This window comes from Arachis duranensis, chromosome 2, assembly GCF_000817695.3.
Source record: "Arachis duranensis cultivar V14167 chromosome 2, aradu.V14167.gnm2.J7QH, whole genome shotgun sequence".
Classification (NCBI taxonomy): Eukaryota; Viridiplantae; Streptophyta; class Magnoliopsida; order Fabales; family Fabaceae; genus Arachis; species Arachis duranensis.
In genome coordinates, this window is record NC_029773.3 from 11,953,810 (window position 1) to 11,969,449 (window position 15,640).

A 15,640-nucleotide genomic window follows, 5' to 3' on the forward strand; every position below is an offset into this window, starting at 1 on the left:
AGAAAGAGTGATTTGAGAACAAGAAATTAAGAACCACAAAAATGGCGATTTTGCAGGACAACAATGGCACTTCCTTCTCATTTCCCTCACACACCTCATCACACACTACACACAACTCTCTCGCTCTCTCTCTCTCTCTCTCTCTCTCTCTCTCTCCAATCACCGTTCGTTACCGCCGTTTCAATTTCATCGCGGCGTCAATCTTCTCTCGCCTCCATTCCATGCCGATTATTCACGTAACATGTTTCGATTTCTTATGAACTATTCTTATTCTTGCCGGATCCTCCCTGTTCCCGCTCTCACAATATGGTAATCTTATCTATACATTCATTCATTCATTTATTTTCATTTTCATTTTTATTTTTATTTCCTCACTTTCAGTGTTTAGTTTTCTTGCTGAAAGAGTTCAATACAACTCACTAAGTGAGAAAATAACGGAAAATGACAAATTCCTCATGGTTGGGAATACTACATTGTGGATTTACTCTGAACAAAATAATTCGAACAAAATTTTCTTGTAGATGAAATATAGGAACAAACAAACGTTGATCCTGTGTAGAAACTTATTGATATTGTTTACAGGTTACAAAGTAAATTAGTGGTAGTTTGAAATTTTATATTTTATATTAATTACAAGATATTATAATCTTTAGTTCGTTGAATGAAATTAAAAAAATGATCTTTGAGGGAAAAAGGAGGGAAATGAAACAAAATCACAAAATTCATTTACCCTTCTAAGCATGAACGGTTTGATATAGCCAATGTGCCCTTAGTTTCATGAAGATTGAACTTTCTTACAGGGGGTTGCAGAAAACATTGTTGTGGGTTCTCATGTTTGGGTTCCAGATCCGGAATTAGTTTGGATTGATGGACAAGTACTAAGTATCAAGGGAAAGGAAGCTGAGATTCAACTTAGCGATGGGAATAAGGTAAATTTTATATTATTTCACGGAAGACATTAATATGATGGTTGCTTCAGACATGTATGGTAATGTAATTTGAATATTTCATCTTTGTTTTATTTTCATGTTCCTTAGGTTGGTTCTAGTTTGTCAAAGTTACACCCCAAGGATGAAGATGCTCCAGCTAATGGTGTTGATGACATGACCAAGCTTGCATATTTGCATGAGCCGGGAGTGTTGTATAATCTGAAAAATAGATATGACATCAATGAAATATATGTAAGATTTCAATTTTGTGCAAGATATGGACTTAGTATTGCAGCTATGAGATCTCTTTTAATAGTTTGACATCATGGCAGACTTATACCGGAAATATTCTTATTGCCATCAATCCCTTCAAAAATATTGAAGACCTGTATGATGTCAACGTCATGAAACGTTACAAGGGAGCAGCAGTTGGAGATTTAAGCCCACATGTTTTTGCTATTGCTGAAGCAGCATATAGGTGAGTTGTAATTTGCACTGATTTTACAGTCATGTTTTCTTCCATATCCGGTATTCATACTCATCATTTGCCTAAACAGAGCAATGATTAATGAGGAGAAGAACAACTCTATTCTGGTTAGTGGTGAGAGTGGTGCTGGTAAGACAGAAACGACCAAAATGATTATGCAGTACCTGGCATTTTTGGGTGGTCATAATGCTTCTGAAGGGCGAACTGTTGAAAAACAAGTTCTAGAAGTAAGAAGATCAAACTTGGATTGTGGTAGTTACTGCTTCTACGTGTTTGGTTACCGCACATACTAAGAATCATTATGTTGCAAGTTCTTTCAATTGGCCAAATAAGAACTTTGAGATTTCTAAAACTTAAGTTACTTTGTATTGTTCACGAAATGCAAAATGAAGATTAAATATATTTCTTGCATTATTGACTGAAATGGATTCCAGTGTGGAGGTACTTAGAATTAACGAGAATAGCTACTAGTTCACTCTGTAATAGATCTGGCCTATTTCAAACCATTTTGCAATGTATTTATTTTAGTTACCGCATAAGATAAGGTACTGGTTGTTTTTGCAATGTACTTACTATGAAGTTATTGATGTAGCAATTTTGTTTCTTTTTTGAATTAGTTCTGGTTTTGATCACTCCTCGTTTGATACTTTAATTGGTTTCTCTTTTAAGTGATGTGTAGTTGTGAATGTGAAAACTCACCGCTCCACTAATGTTTTTAAATTGTAATAATGCAGTCAAACCCAGTTCTTGAAGCATTTGGTAATGCAAAGACAGTAAAAAATTCCAATTCTAGGTAAGAACTTCCTGGTTATGTTCTATTATGTTTGGCTTTTAATACATTCCATAGTGTATGTGCTAAATGTATCCTATATGTACAGTGTTTTCTTGAGCACTCGCATTTCCATGCTGCTTACATGATGCTAGCTACTTCTTTCTCGTTTTTGAATCAATGATTTCAATAGCAAGCAGCTATTGCATACCTACTTTTGTTTGCTTTATTTTCCTGCAGCCGTTTTGGAAAATTTGTTGAGATTCAATTTGATAAGCATGGACGAATATCCGGTGCAGCCATTAGAACTTATCTACTAGAGAGATCACGTGTATGCCAAATCTCGGATCCTGAGCGTAATTATCACTGTTTTTACCTGCTTTGTGCTTCACCTCCTGAGGTAGGCATATCAAAGCTTAGTTTTCTATTTATTATTTGTCATGTCTTATATAATTTTCTTGTTGGCATTCTTAATTGTTAATGCTTTTTGGTTTTTAGGACAAAGAGAAATATAAGTTGGGAGACCCTAAATCATTTCACTACCTTAATCAATCCAATTGCTATGAATTAGTTGGTATTAATGCAGCTCAAGAGTATCTTAGCACCAAGAGAGCCATGGAAGTTGTGGGAATAAATCAAGAAGAGCAGGTATGATTATGACCTTCCTTTAGTTATGCTAATATTTCTGTTATCTGCCCATGGTAGCAAATCTTTCAAGTAAAATGGTAATAAATAATTTTCTCCTTCCTCTTAGGAAGCAATCTTCAGAGTTATAGCTGCTATTCTTCATCTTGGAAACATTAACTTCGCAAAATCAGAGGAAGAAACTGATTCATCGGTTCTAGAAAATGAAGAGTCCAAGTTGCATCTCCAAATAACAGCAGAACTTCTCATGTGTGACCAAATTTCTGTTGTTATCATTTGCAATAGCTTTCTTTTTGTTAATATTACATATCTATTAAATTATTTCTTATTCAGGTGTGATCCTAGTGCTTTGGAAGATGCACTTTGTAAGCGTGTGATGATTACCCCAGAGGAAGTTATTAAAAGAAGTCTTGATCCTCTTGGTGCAACGGTTAGCAGGGATGGTTTAGCCAAAACACTATATTCTCGTTTATTTGACTGGTACTATGTTAATGTCAAGTGTAAAATTGTGAATTTAAAATATAAAAAATGTGTCCTATCCTATGTTTATTGCACTTATGTTATTTGAATCTGAATAATTTTTTATCTGTTCTATTGTTATGTGCAGGTTAGTCCAAAAAATCAATGTCTCAATTGGGCAAGACCCAGAGTCAAAATGTCTCATTGGTGTTCTTGACATATATGGCTTTGAAAGCTTTAAGAATAACAGGTGAACATAATCATATTATTCACTCAAACACATGCGCGTGCGCACACACACACACACACACATCATTGTTCCTCTTGAGAGTAGGATAAATCTGAGTTGATATCTAATTACCTCTTTACAGTTTTGAGCAGTTTTGTATTAATTTCACAAATGAAAAGCTGCAGCAACATTTCAACCAGGTATGAGGTTAGTTTTTAGATATTTGACAACTTCAACTATCACTTTTTCTCATAACATGCATTCCAACATGGATAATGTCCTGCAGCATGTGTTTAAGATGGAACAAGAGAGATATACAAAAGAAGGAATTGACTGGAGCTACTTAGAATTTGTGGATAATCAAGATGTACTTGATCTAATTGAAAAGGTTTATACATACTTTATGGCTATGCTTCATTTTGCAATATTTATAGCTAGATTTCAATCTGATAGAGCAACATCTAATGTTATATATATATATATATATATATATATATATAACATGTATGTTTGCAAACTGCTTATGTAGTTTGTATTTGATTTACTTTGTAATATTAAAAAATGCAACTTAGATACTAATTTGTTTACAATATGTAGACATCTTTGCAATGATTACAAAGAATTTCCAAGATGTCTCCTCTGAATTTGCCTTCAAAATGTTATGCCCTCATTATCTAAAGCAATCCTTTTGATGCAGAAACCAGGTGGAATCATTGCTCTTCTTGATGAAGCTTGGTATGAAAAAGTTTCTTCACTCTCTCTCTCTCTCTCTCTCTCTCTGTTAATTATTTATTATTCATAATTGTTTAATGTTCCGGAGTTTCATGGTTGCAATTGCAAGAAATAGCCATTTTATTTAGAGCTTACAAAGTACTAGATTAAGTTACATGACTGTGCGATGCATTATATCCTTCAATAATTGTTTACTTGCAGTATGTTTCCCAAGTCGACCCATGAGACATTTGCAACAAAGCTTTATCAGACATTCAAAGATCACAAACGCTTTATAAAGCCAAAACTGGCACGGTCAGACTTCACTGTTGTACATTATGCAGGCGAGGTGGGTTTGAGTTTCTCATTATTGCCTTCTTGGTTTCTACTTTTCTACTACTGGTTCTTATTTATTTGTGCACTTCTTTTCAGGTCCAATATCAGTCTGAGCAGTTTCTTGACAAAAACAAGGACTACGTTGTTCCTGAACATCAAGACATGCTAAGTACTTCGAGATGTTCATTTGTAACACGACTTTTTCCTCCACTTACTGAGGAGACATCAAAATCTGCTAAGTTTTCTTCTATTGGTTCTCGTTTTAAGGTATGTCTAATATGACTTTTGCCTTCTCTCAACGTGATATCTCAAGCAGTGACATAATTGAATGATCAATGTTGTTTTTACCGATTTGTGCAGCTACAATTACAACAATTGATGGACACACTCAATCTCACAGAGCCTCACTATATTAGATGTGTGAAGCCAAACACTGTTTTACAACCTGCCATATTTGATAATATGAACGTCATCCAACAATTGCGCTCTGGCGTAAGTAGGTTAAGGAATTAAATTGTACAATATTTCCTTCAAGGGTGCTACTTAGAACAAGTTTTAATATTCCTACCCAACTAACATTTGTAGACTTTGCACCATCGCTGATATTGTAGGGTGTTCTTGAAGCAGTAAGAATTAAGATTGCTGGATTCCCAACCCACAGGACTTTTCAGGAATTTCTAACTCGATTAGGCATTCTTGCTCCAGAGGTTCTTCGTGGAAAGTGAGTCAAACTTAACATCAATTTTTGGTTATGTTCTTTTTACTCAATAGTGGTGGTGTCAAATATTTTTTTATTATTTATTATTTTACTTTGATAGTTACTTAGTGAGTCTGCCTGCATTTATGCAGCATCGATGAAAAGGAAGCATGTAAAACGATATTGGAGAAGGCTGGTCTGACAGGATATCAGGTAAAACTATAACTCTATTAAGTCTTATTTTTGTGCGCTATCCTTAAAAAAATCATTAAATTAAATATCATTTCATATCAAATCTCAGACATTTAGAGGATCCCCTTTACAGTATTATTTCTAGAATCTTTTTCATATAAATGTCCATTTGATTTGGGGCATGGAATGAAACATGTGTACTGTTGTTGACAGGTGCATATATTGATACGCATGTCAACCCTGTATTCTTCATTTCAAGATGCTCTTTTACACTCAACTGAACTTCATGTGATCTTGCTAATTTTGTAGATAGGGCAAACACAAATATTCTTGAGAGCTGGTCAGATGGCTGAGTTAGATGCTCTGAGAGCACGTTTACTTTACGGTTCTGCAACAGTTATCCAGAAGCACACTAGACGTTATCCTAGACGGAAAGAATATGTTGCATTGTTCAAGTCCTCTATCTTTATGCAATCTATTTGTAGAGGTCTGTCAAATATAGCATCTATAAAAACCATTTGTGATTATCTATCTAACCACTTTAGCTTTTAGGAGAAATGATTTCTCACATGGTATTAGAACTTTTATAACCAAAAGGCAAGATTTTGATCCTTGTTGCCCCATGCTAGGATGTGTCTATGAGTTATTCACACTTCAAGCTTAAAGGAGTTCTTGAATATTGGAGTGAATTAGGATATAAAAATCATTCATATATCTTTATTTAAGGTTTAAAGGGCATCGTTCATGACAAACGTCGCCAAAACGCAAGAGAATAACAATGCATTGTCTTGTGGTCTAACCCTTAAAATTGTGGGAGAAACACTGGCAATGAAATCCTATATCCTTTTCAATGTCCTAATGTTTCTTATTGCTGAAAAACAGAAATGTTTCATCCCTGAGACTATCATACTATTTTTCTATGATCACCTTTCTTTCCCCACCCAGCATGTCCTACATAGAGCTATCTGAACATAACATAATTCAGAGTGAACAATCAGCATTTAGCATTACACTTAATCTCACAAATATCTGCGTGGTACTTATACTATCTGCCACTAGATGAATACACATATTTTGAAACATTTTTATAGAGTTTGGTCCTTATAAATTTTTTATGTGTAGTTTCTTTGTTACCGTCAAGAACAACATGTTCTATTATGCAAACTTCTACAATCATTTATGCAATGAATTTTTGTTAGGTGCTAAACTGTTGTGACTCTTAGGTGAACTGGCTCGGAGAAAATTTTATCACCTGAGGAGGAGCAAGGCTGCAGTCAGAATTCAAAAGCACACACGTGGAAAACTTTCCAGAAAAAAATACAGCAAGATAAAGGTTGCAGCTATATATTTGCAGGCAGCCTTTCGAGCAATGGATGCTAAGGATAAATTAAATAAATTAAGAAATACGAAGAAAAATTCTGCATCAATCACTATTCAGGTTAGAGTTATTGTAGTAATGTTAACACCCACATACACACACACACACACACACACATTCTTTTTAAATACCTTTTCTATTGCCTGATACTTGAGGAATGTAAAAAATGCAGTCATATTATCGCCGGCATAGAGCTCTCTTGGAATATAAAACCCTTAAGAAATCAGCAATCATTTCACAAAGTGTCAATGATTCCGTGGAGAAAGACGAAGACAAGGTTTGTATATATAAATTTTTTGTTGTGTTGTTAAAATTCTCAAATGTTTCCTTTTTCTTTGTAATATCGTTGTAGTTATAGATATTAGTAGCAATTAGCAAACGTAATAATATATAGAATCTTTACAGTATGGGAATATATAGTTGTTCTGTTCAAAACTATTTCGGAGCCTAGTCCTAATAGCTTAAAGCTTTTAGATGTACTACCAAGTCTTACAGTGGGTAAGGAAAACTTCAAAATACAATATTTGTCTTACCTATTTTTTTTATTTGGTCCCTTGGCTTTTTCTTTTAATCAATTCAGTCTATTTATGTCAAGTTATTTCAATTTGCTCCCACTGTTGAAACAAGACACAATATGTTGATGTGTCACAATTTACTATTACACCTTAGATCTACATATGTGCCTCTTCATCATTTTTCATCTACTATTTGTATAGTGATTATAGGAAAAGGCACTAATGATAATGACTAGCAAAAAACTGAAGAACCCTCTGTCTGCATGATTCTATTGAAGTCCTTGTTGTTGACTTAACAAATGGTTTGCTATCATGGAATGCCAGGGTTTGGGGAATTTAGTGGATAACAAAACTATTTCAGTTGAAGCAGTTTCAAATGTTGTCCAAGAAGAACCCTCAAGTACTTTCCAAGAGGAACCCTCAAATGCTAGCCAAGAAGAACCCTCATGTACTATCGAAGAAGAAATGTTAAATGCTGTCCAAGAAGAACTCACAATTACTTCCGAACATGTTGAAAGAACTGAAGCTATTAGGGAATCCCATAGTCCTTGTCCTTTACAAGGAAGTGAAACGGTTGAAGTTCTTACTGAAGAAATAAAAAAGTTAAAGGTAAAATGAGTAGTATAACTGTTATTTTCTAAGCCTTGAAACATAAAGAAACTTTGGTTCTATACCGTTTTATCTTCACATTTTCTAAAATATGTGTTAAATAGATATATAATAGAGTTCCAGTTTATTTTTGTTGAATTATATCACAAATTAACTGTATAAACTATAAAGAAATAAGCGAGCAAAAGTATTCTTTTTTCTATTACTTTCTTTTTAGAGGCAAGATGATATTGATAATTAGTTAGTTTGATGTTAAATAAAGATTATGGTAAGTCAAGGATGAAATGTGTGCAAACAAGCTAGAAATGCAGATAGAAGCATGACTGATAACCCATTGACAAGGTAATTTGTATGTCTGCAGTATATATTAACAGAATATGTGATATAAGACAAGGATGAATTGTGTTCATCAATGCATTATTTAAAGAATCATATGTTATTTATTTAAAAAATTAGTGCCTTTGTTTTGCATGTTGAACAATTTCTGTGCACATAACCTTTCTAGGCATATTATTATGATTTTAAAATTCACAATTTTTTATGTGATATCACTTTTCACAGGTCATGTTGCAGGCAGAAAAAGTAAGAGCAGACGAATGCGAAAGGAAATATGTAGAAGCTCAAGGATCAAGTGAAGAGTTACGGAAAAAGTTAGCAGAAACTGAAAAAAGAGTTTATCAACTTCAAGAGTCATTCTTCCCCCTTCCCCATCTCTTCTCTATATTTTACGTACTTTTACTTGACTGTGGTGGTATCTTTCAACTGTGTATAGAACTTGTGTAAGCAGTCATAGAAAACCAAACATGAGTTCCGAAAGGGAACAACCCAGCTTTATGATGACTTGGTTGTTTAGAGTTCAATATTGATTCATGATACTTTTTTCCATCACTGATTTTATTTAATCCAGTAATTCACTGATGGCTTGTTGTGATCTTTGAAATATTTACGATCAAACAGTTCTGTCATCTTGAATAAGATATGCAAAGCTGTGATACCAGGATCAGAGTTTTTAGGTTGAACTAAGGAATAATTAATTAGAGTTTTGATGCTCTTGAATTAAATTACTAATAGTTATTGTCCAAATTGATATACTCAAAAGTATCTTCCTAAGCAAACATGGGGCAAACTGAAGCTTGAGAGATGAAAATGCCGTTAATCCTTTATCATCTCCAGAGGCTGCTATTGTAGTCCTTCACCATATCAATCGATCAATAAATATGTGAGCAACTTTATTTCTAACGACATGTCGTTTGAAGGAAGATTTTCAGTTAGTCTTACATTATGAGGAAATGATATCATTTTACTTTTAAAAGATTTGCTTCCATTAGTTCCATAAAAATGGGGTTACCTTCCACTAAAACTTGCATATTTCATTATGTTTAGAGGAAAATTCTCAATAAACCAAAGAAGGAAAAAGGATAATGGAAACTCTTAATTTACTGTAGACCAATAGGGCCATTATGGTTTGAAGAATATAACCCCCATTGAAGATGGCATTGACTATTGTAAATATTGCTTACGTTGTCTGCCTTATATGGATATTAAAATTGCTTGAGTTTTGAGTTTCAAAACTGAATACTATTTAATTAATGCTAGATCTGATTTAGTGTGTATCAGGATGATATCTTCCATGTCAAGTCAAGTTGCCGATTTGAAGATGATTTTAAGTACTTCATCAAGATTGAGTTCAACTTTTCGACCTATTGCTAGAGTTGATGTTGCTTCCAGTAACTCCGATACTTCATCTACAGACTCTGATTTCACATTTCCTGCCTCTGGTCCAAATTCAGATGCTTCCTCTAAGCCAGGCCATTATCCACTTGTTGTTCAGGATGTCACTGGAGAGGATGGATCAGGTCAGTCTAACTTTCTCCACCTTGTTTTTATAGAAAGATAAAGTTTATTATTAGAATAGAAGATAATACTGAATAAAAAAAGGATAAGCCATCCTTGCACAAATACAAAAGGTATAATTAGGACATGTGCAAAAAGAAAAGTATATAGTTGACATAAAAACTTTAGCTATGCTATAAGGTATGGCAATCCCTTTGAATATCACTTCAAGAAAGCCTATTAAATAGACCATGTGCTGATCACCAAACAGAAATCAAAACAATAATCGTAATCTAAATGGAAATTCACATTTGAAAATAAACTATTAAAAATCCTAAAATTCCTTTCCAACCACTATAGCATTGCAAAATCTGCATACCGACATAGAATCTTTGCTCTTTTACATGAGCTAGAACTTCTTAACTTTCTTCACAAATGTCAATGTCCTAGTTATGCTAGCATTTCACTTGCTGCATTAGGCTATCAGAAATGGAATTTTCAAATTAAGAGTAGAGGTACCCTTTTCAACCTGGGGTGTACTATTGAATATCTCAAGGCACTGGACTAATTAATAGGATTTAGTTTCTCCCTATGGTTCACAGTTAAGCCATGAGTTCACACTTTTCTAGAATATCACCTTATGTATTATGCTTCTGCACTTGTTCTAATCAGAATATCACTTTTGTTACTTTTCCAATATATCAAGTTGTCCCCTATCATCTGTCTATCATAAATCCAACTCTTGAGAGTTACCCTGTCTTCACATAGGAGTTCTTTTGATGTATCACAGTATTTGGATTGCAACCTTACATGGGAAATAATAAAGACCTTAAAACTGTCCTATTTTTAAGAGAATTTTTAGTATAATTTCTATAATTCCAAAATAGAGAGATACAAAGGCAAGTTACAGGGACAATATTTAAGACAATTTATGTACTTCTAAAAAGAAGATACACATGAAACACGTCTCATCGTCACATTGTCTCCATCTTTTCTGTGCCAGGATAGGAACCAAACACTAGCAATTAACGAGGCTGTAGGAGTTGGCTAACTACACTAATTGCAAAGGATATGACAGGCCAAGTGATGGTAAGGTAGTTCAATTTTCCAACAGCCTCTGATATCTCTCATGATTGGTTACGAATTATGAGCTCTACGCCTCTACCTATCCCTGTGCGACTAACAAATTGATGTTCAAATCTAAGTGTCAACAGATCAATATGATAAACCATTCACTTTAATACACGAATATAATTAATCTACTTCAATTGCCCAAAAGTATGAGACATCCTAAATCCTTGGACCTTGGTTTGGAAATGATAGAAAATTCTGCTTAGGCTTATTTATCATCACCACTACTGACAACAGCATTCACATGTAACATATATCACCAAATAAATACCATGTGAAGAATGACAATAGAACATTGAGTAATCTGCCTCACTTTGAATCACGTCAAACTACTAAACTACGATATCGAATTGTTGAAACTGTGCGTTTTAAGGATTAGGGACTGTTTTAAACCATGATGTGGCCATCAGAGGTAATTGACCAAACCAGACTTCCTTGAGCAACAAAATTCACCAGTTATTCTGTTATAGACATTTTCAATGGAGTTACTGGAGTGCAATTTGAATGGAAATGGTGGCAGATCTTATAAACTAAGAAACATTTGTCACCATCGTCCTTAGAATCTAGATTAAGAGTGTAGAATAATAAGAGAGGGCCCATAGAGGTATGTTACATGAACTAGTTATTTATTTGATCATCATACCTTTCTTTATATACAAGAGACATTAGCTACTCCTAAAAGCCTTTACTATCTAACATGTTGGTAATGATTATTACTATAAACGGTTTACATTGGATGTACTTGTTATAAATTTTATCATTATCCATCTGTTATTTACAAATGAAAGTCAAGGATAATAGTGTCTAACCGTAACATATTTTTTCTTTTCCTTATTGCTGCATTTTCAGGATCTGAAAGTGAAAGGGAGGGTTCATTTGATGATTACTTCTAGCTAGTAACACTTGTATTTCTTCAATATGGCTTAAATTTTCATTTCCTCTCATCTCTTTATATGTAGAAACAAGGTGTTAAGACAGTGAAAAAGCCTGGAAAAGAAGAGATAGCATGTGGGGGAATACCATTACCATTGTTTAGACATGTTCACTCCATTGGTTATGCATGTTTACTCCATATGTAACATATCCCACACATCAATTTGTAGATACACAGTTTATATTAGCATCATGTAGATCACTCAGGTAGAGAAGGTAGCATAAGAGCTCGTTGATTAGTGTTTCACCCTTTTGACTCTTATTTAATGTGAAACAAATAGAATATTAGAGTAACAATTTTGTATATATTATTATAATTCATATCCCAAACACCAATTAGTATGTGTTAGTACATGAGTAGTCAGTAAAAGAATATTCGTAAAGTATTTCATTTCATTTAACGTTTTTTGATATTGGTCGATGAAATTAACGACTTGATTAAAATTGTTTATATCTCGGTAAAAATCTTTTAAAAATTATAGGATGTTTTTTTTTAACTTCTCTATAAGCTCCTAAATAACTTCTTAAAAAATTGCAAATTGGTTTTCAAAATTGCACCAGACATTAATACTACTATTTTTCATAAGTCAAAAATTCAAAAAAATTACTTTTGAAACTTTCCAAACGAACCTTAGTGATTGATTTTTGGTATGCACATAACATTTATGATTACTCTAACAACCAAACAAGATACAACCATGCTAAGGATACACCAAAAATTATCCACCAAATTAACAACAGGTATAAAATATATGTTAAAATATAAAATAAATATTGAAAATGAATTAAACAACACATATATTTATATATAAATATATTATGACTGATTTTGGTGACTAATTTTAATGTATAAATAATATTTTTGTTAATTAAAATATATACAATCTAATATTAAATTTGATATGTTTTTATTTTAAATATTTTGTAATACAAAAGCTTTTTATCTTAAAGTTGTATAAAATTACATCTTCATTTGCTATTTTTATTTTCGCATTTGTTTTAATTGACAGATTTAGTCTTTTTATGTGGTGTTTATTTGTCCTCTTTTTTTACTTTTAATTATTGTTGGAGTTGGTTTTTTCTTCTTTCTATCATATGTTCTTGTGAAGACATGTTCTTTCTGAATTGTTGATTTGTATGTATTTTCTATTGTCTTTTTGTTCCACTTTGTATGAATATTCTTCCTATAAAGATGTATCTTACATTCATTTTTATTTATTTTTCTTTAATCTCTTGATTGGTATGTATTAGTGTTAGTGAACTTGGTTCTTATATTCAATAAAGAATATAAATGAGCAATATAAATGATATTTTAAATAATTAAAATTTTTGTAGTATTATTTTATTTGTTATAATAGGGATTGAGTTTCGTATCTTTTGTTGGGACAAATGTGTATTGTTGAGAGCCTTCTTTAAAGTTAAAATTATTATTTTAATTTTAAATATAAGTGTGAACTCGTATAAATTTTTCAATTATTATTTCAGTGTCATTGCTGTCTTGAAGTGTCATTAAATTTAAGGCAATTGTACCAAATAATTTTCTTTGTTTCTCTTTCAAATAGCACAAAAGTTTGTGGTAACCTTTTGATCTAAAATCTTTAATTTAATTTTGAATTTATAATAATTATTGAGTTAATAATTTATTGATCAAATTTTCCATGATAACTATAATTTGATAAAAAATTTTATAATTTGAATATGTAATATTTTTTATGTTATAGCACTTCTGGTTTATAATGATTTTCTATGAATTTATGTTGCTTACATGGCAGAGGCTACTGCCTACCAGCATTGAGTTTAAAATTGTTACTGACTAGAGTGAGACCTGTATGATAAGCAAAGTGAAAAATGTGAAAAATTAATGATAGTATATAGTATATTTTAATAAGTTTTATATTATTTAAAAATAAATTAAAATATATATAAATTAATATTAAATTTGATGTATTTTTTATTTAAAATATTTCGTAATAAAAAAATTTGATATTGAAATTGAACAATAACAAACATTTTGTTCTTTAAAATTTGTACAATCATTATTTATCGTCAAAATTTTTATGGTATATTTTTGTACATATGGTGACTTAAATAAATTAAATAAAGAAAAAGAATAAGAAAAACAAAAGAACTACTTAAATAGAAGGACAGTTTTTTTTAAGACTACTCTTAAACTCCTTCTAAGGAGAAGAAAGCTCCACATGATAAAGTTGTAACTTTATTGCCATCTTTGCCAGTTGAGATTTAAAAGAATAACTTGCTAACTTGGTTAATCATATGTACTTTTTACTTTAGTACTCGGTTGTCATCTTTGCCGGTTGAGATTTAAAAGAATAACTTGCTAACTTGGTTAATCATAGGTACTTTTTACTTTAGTACTCGGTTGTCATCTTTGCCGGTTGAGATTTAAAAGAATAACTTGCTAACTTGGTTAATCATAGGTACTTTTTACTTTAGTACTCGGTTGGTTAGCGAGAGGTTCTAGAAACTTCGAGCAAAATGATTAATTTTAACTAAAATGAGACCCGCGCGATGCGCGAGCGGTAAATTAATGATAGTATATAATAAATATTAAAAATGGCTATGTTTTGTAGAATTAAATTAAATATGTGTAAACTAAAGTTAAATTGAAAATGTGTTTTGTTTAAAATAATTTGTAGTATAAAAGATTTGAATGCTGGAGTTGTACAAAGTGACATTTTTATTTGGTGGTTTGATTTTTGCATTTTTTTTGGTCGATGAATTTAGTTTCCTTATGTGGCGCTAGTCGTCATTTTTTTTATTGGTTATTGTTAGAGTTGTTGCTTTCTTCTTTCTGTAGTAGATTCTTGTGAAGGCTTTCTTTATGAATTGTTGAGTTGTATGCACTTTCTATTGTGTTGTTTGTTCCATCTTTAAATGTATGTTCTTCTTCTAAAGATGTGTATTGAATGTGTATGGTTTTCTTTCTCTTTAATCTCTTGATATACATGCAGTTTCCAATGACATCTACAATAAAAAGAACAAAAATGTGTAGAATTTTTTTATTAAATAAGTTATTTTTAATAAGAATAATTTAAATAGTATAAAACAAAAATACCTGTAATACTTTTTTAACCCACTCTATCAGTAACGTCTCAAGTGATATAAACTCAAAATAGTGTTGAAAATAAAATGATCAAAATTGATTATTTGATTTCATTCCCAATTATTGTGGGTAAAAGATATAATTTTATTGTACCCTTAATTGGCCTATACAAATTATTTACATTTTTTATTTTTAAAATTTTATAGTATAGACTTTTTCTTTTTATAACAAATTAAATGTTTGAATTTGTTCATTATATTTTTTCTTACAATTATATAAAGAGGTGTTTTTTGTGGTGTTAGTAAATCATAGTTAAAAATTAGTAAACAAAATTGGTAACATTAATTTTTTTTCATATTTTTTTTCAATTATATGAAGAGATATTCCTTATAATGTTAATAAATCATAGTTAAAAATTAGTAAACAAAATTATTAATATTTAATTTGTTTATTTATTACAGATGCAACAAGCAATAGTATATTAAAATAAGTATAATGATAAGAATTTCAAAATATAATTATATGAAAAAATTATAAAATAATAAAAAAAGTATAAATAATAAAAATAATAAGTGTTTTTTCTGTAAATTTGCTTTAAAAATATAATAAATATTTTTATTTTGTACATAATCATCTAATAGAATCATTTCTAAGTATATAGTTGGTGGACGAAATTGTGATCACTACAACTTCGCACAACTAACCAGCAAGTGTACTGGGTCG

General features: G+C 31.5%; 2 protein-coding genes across 2 annotated transcripts; both read left to right on the forward strand.

Moving 5' to 3' along the window:
• Window positions 1-881: 881 nt before the first annotated feature.
• Window positions 882-8,739, forward strand: LOC107473550 (myosin-9). Its single transcript, XM_021136308.2, has 23 exons — window positions 882-929; window positions 1,038-1,181; window positions 1,262-1,407; window positions 1,487-1,643; window positions 2,151-2,209; window positions 2,426-2,585; window positions 2,684-2,833; window positions 2,940-3,079; window positions 3,164-3,310; window positions 3,438-3,539; window positions 3,661-3,718; window positions 3,805-3,906; window positions 4,216-4,253; window positions 4,452-4,578; window positions 4,662-4,832; window positions 4,926-5,057; window positions 5,177-5,286; window positions 5,415-5,475; window positions 5,764-5,941; window positions 6,678-6,892; window positions 7,005-7,109; window positions 7,672-7,956; window positions 8,518-8,739. Exons 2-23 carry the CDS (start codon window positions 1,104-1,106, stop codon window positions 8,737-8,739), a joined length of 2,943 nt encoding a protein of 980 aa, XP_020991967.2. The 5' UTR covers window positions 882-929; window positions 1,038-1,103.
• An 835-nt stretch (window positions 8,740-9,574) lies between these two features.
• LOC107473551 (myosin-16-like) lies at window positions 9,575-12,163 on the forward strand. The gene is made up of 2 exons (XM_016093119.3): window positions 9,575-9,812; window positions 11,770-12,163. The coding sequence occupies exons 1-2, from the start codon at window positions 9,575-9,577 to the stop codon at window positions 11,811-11,813; spliced, it is 282 nt and encodes a 93-aa protein (XP_015948605.1). The 3' UTR covers window positions 11,814-12,163.
• The last annotated feature ends 3,477 nt before the right edge of the window (window positions 12,164-15,640 follow it).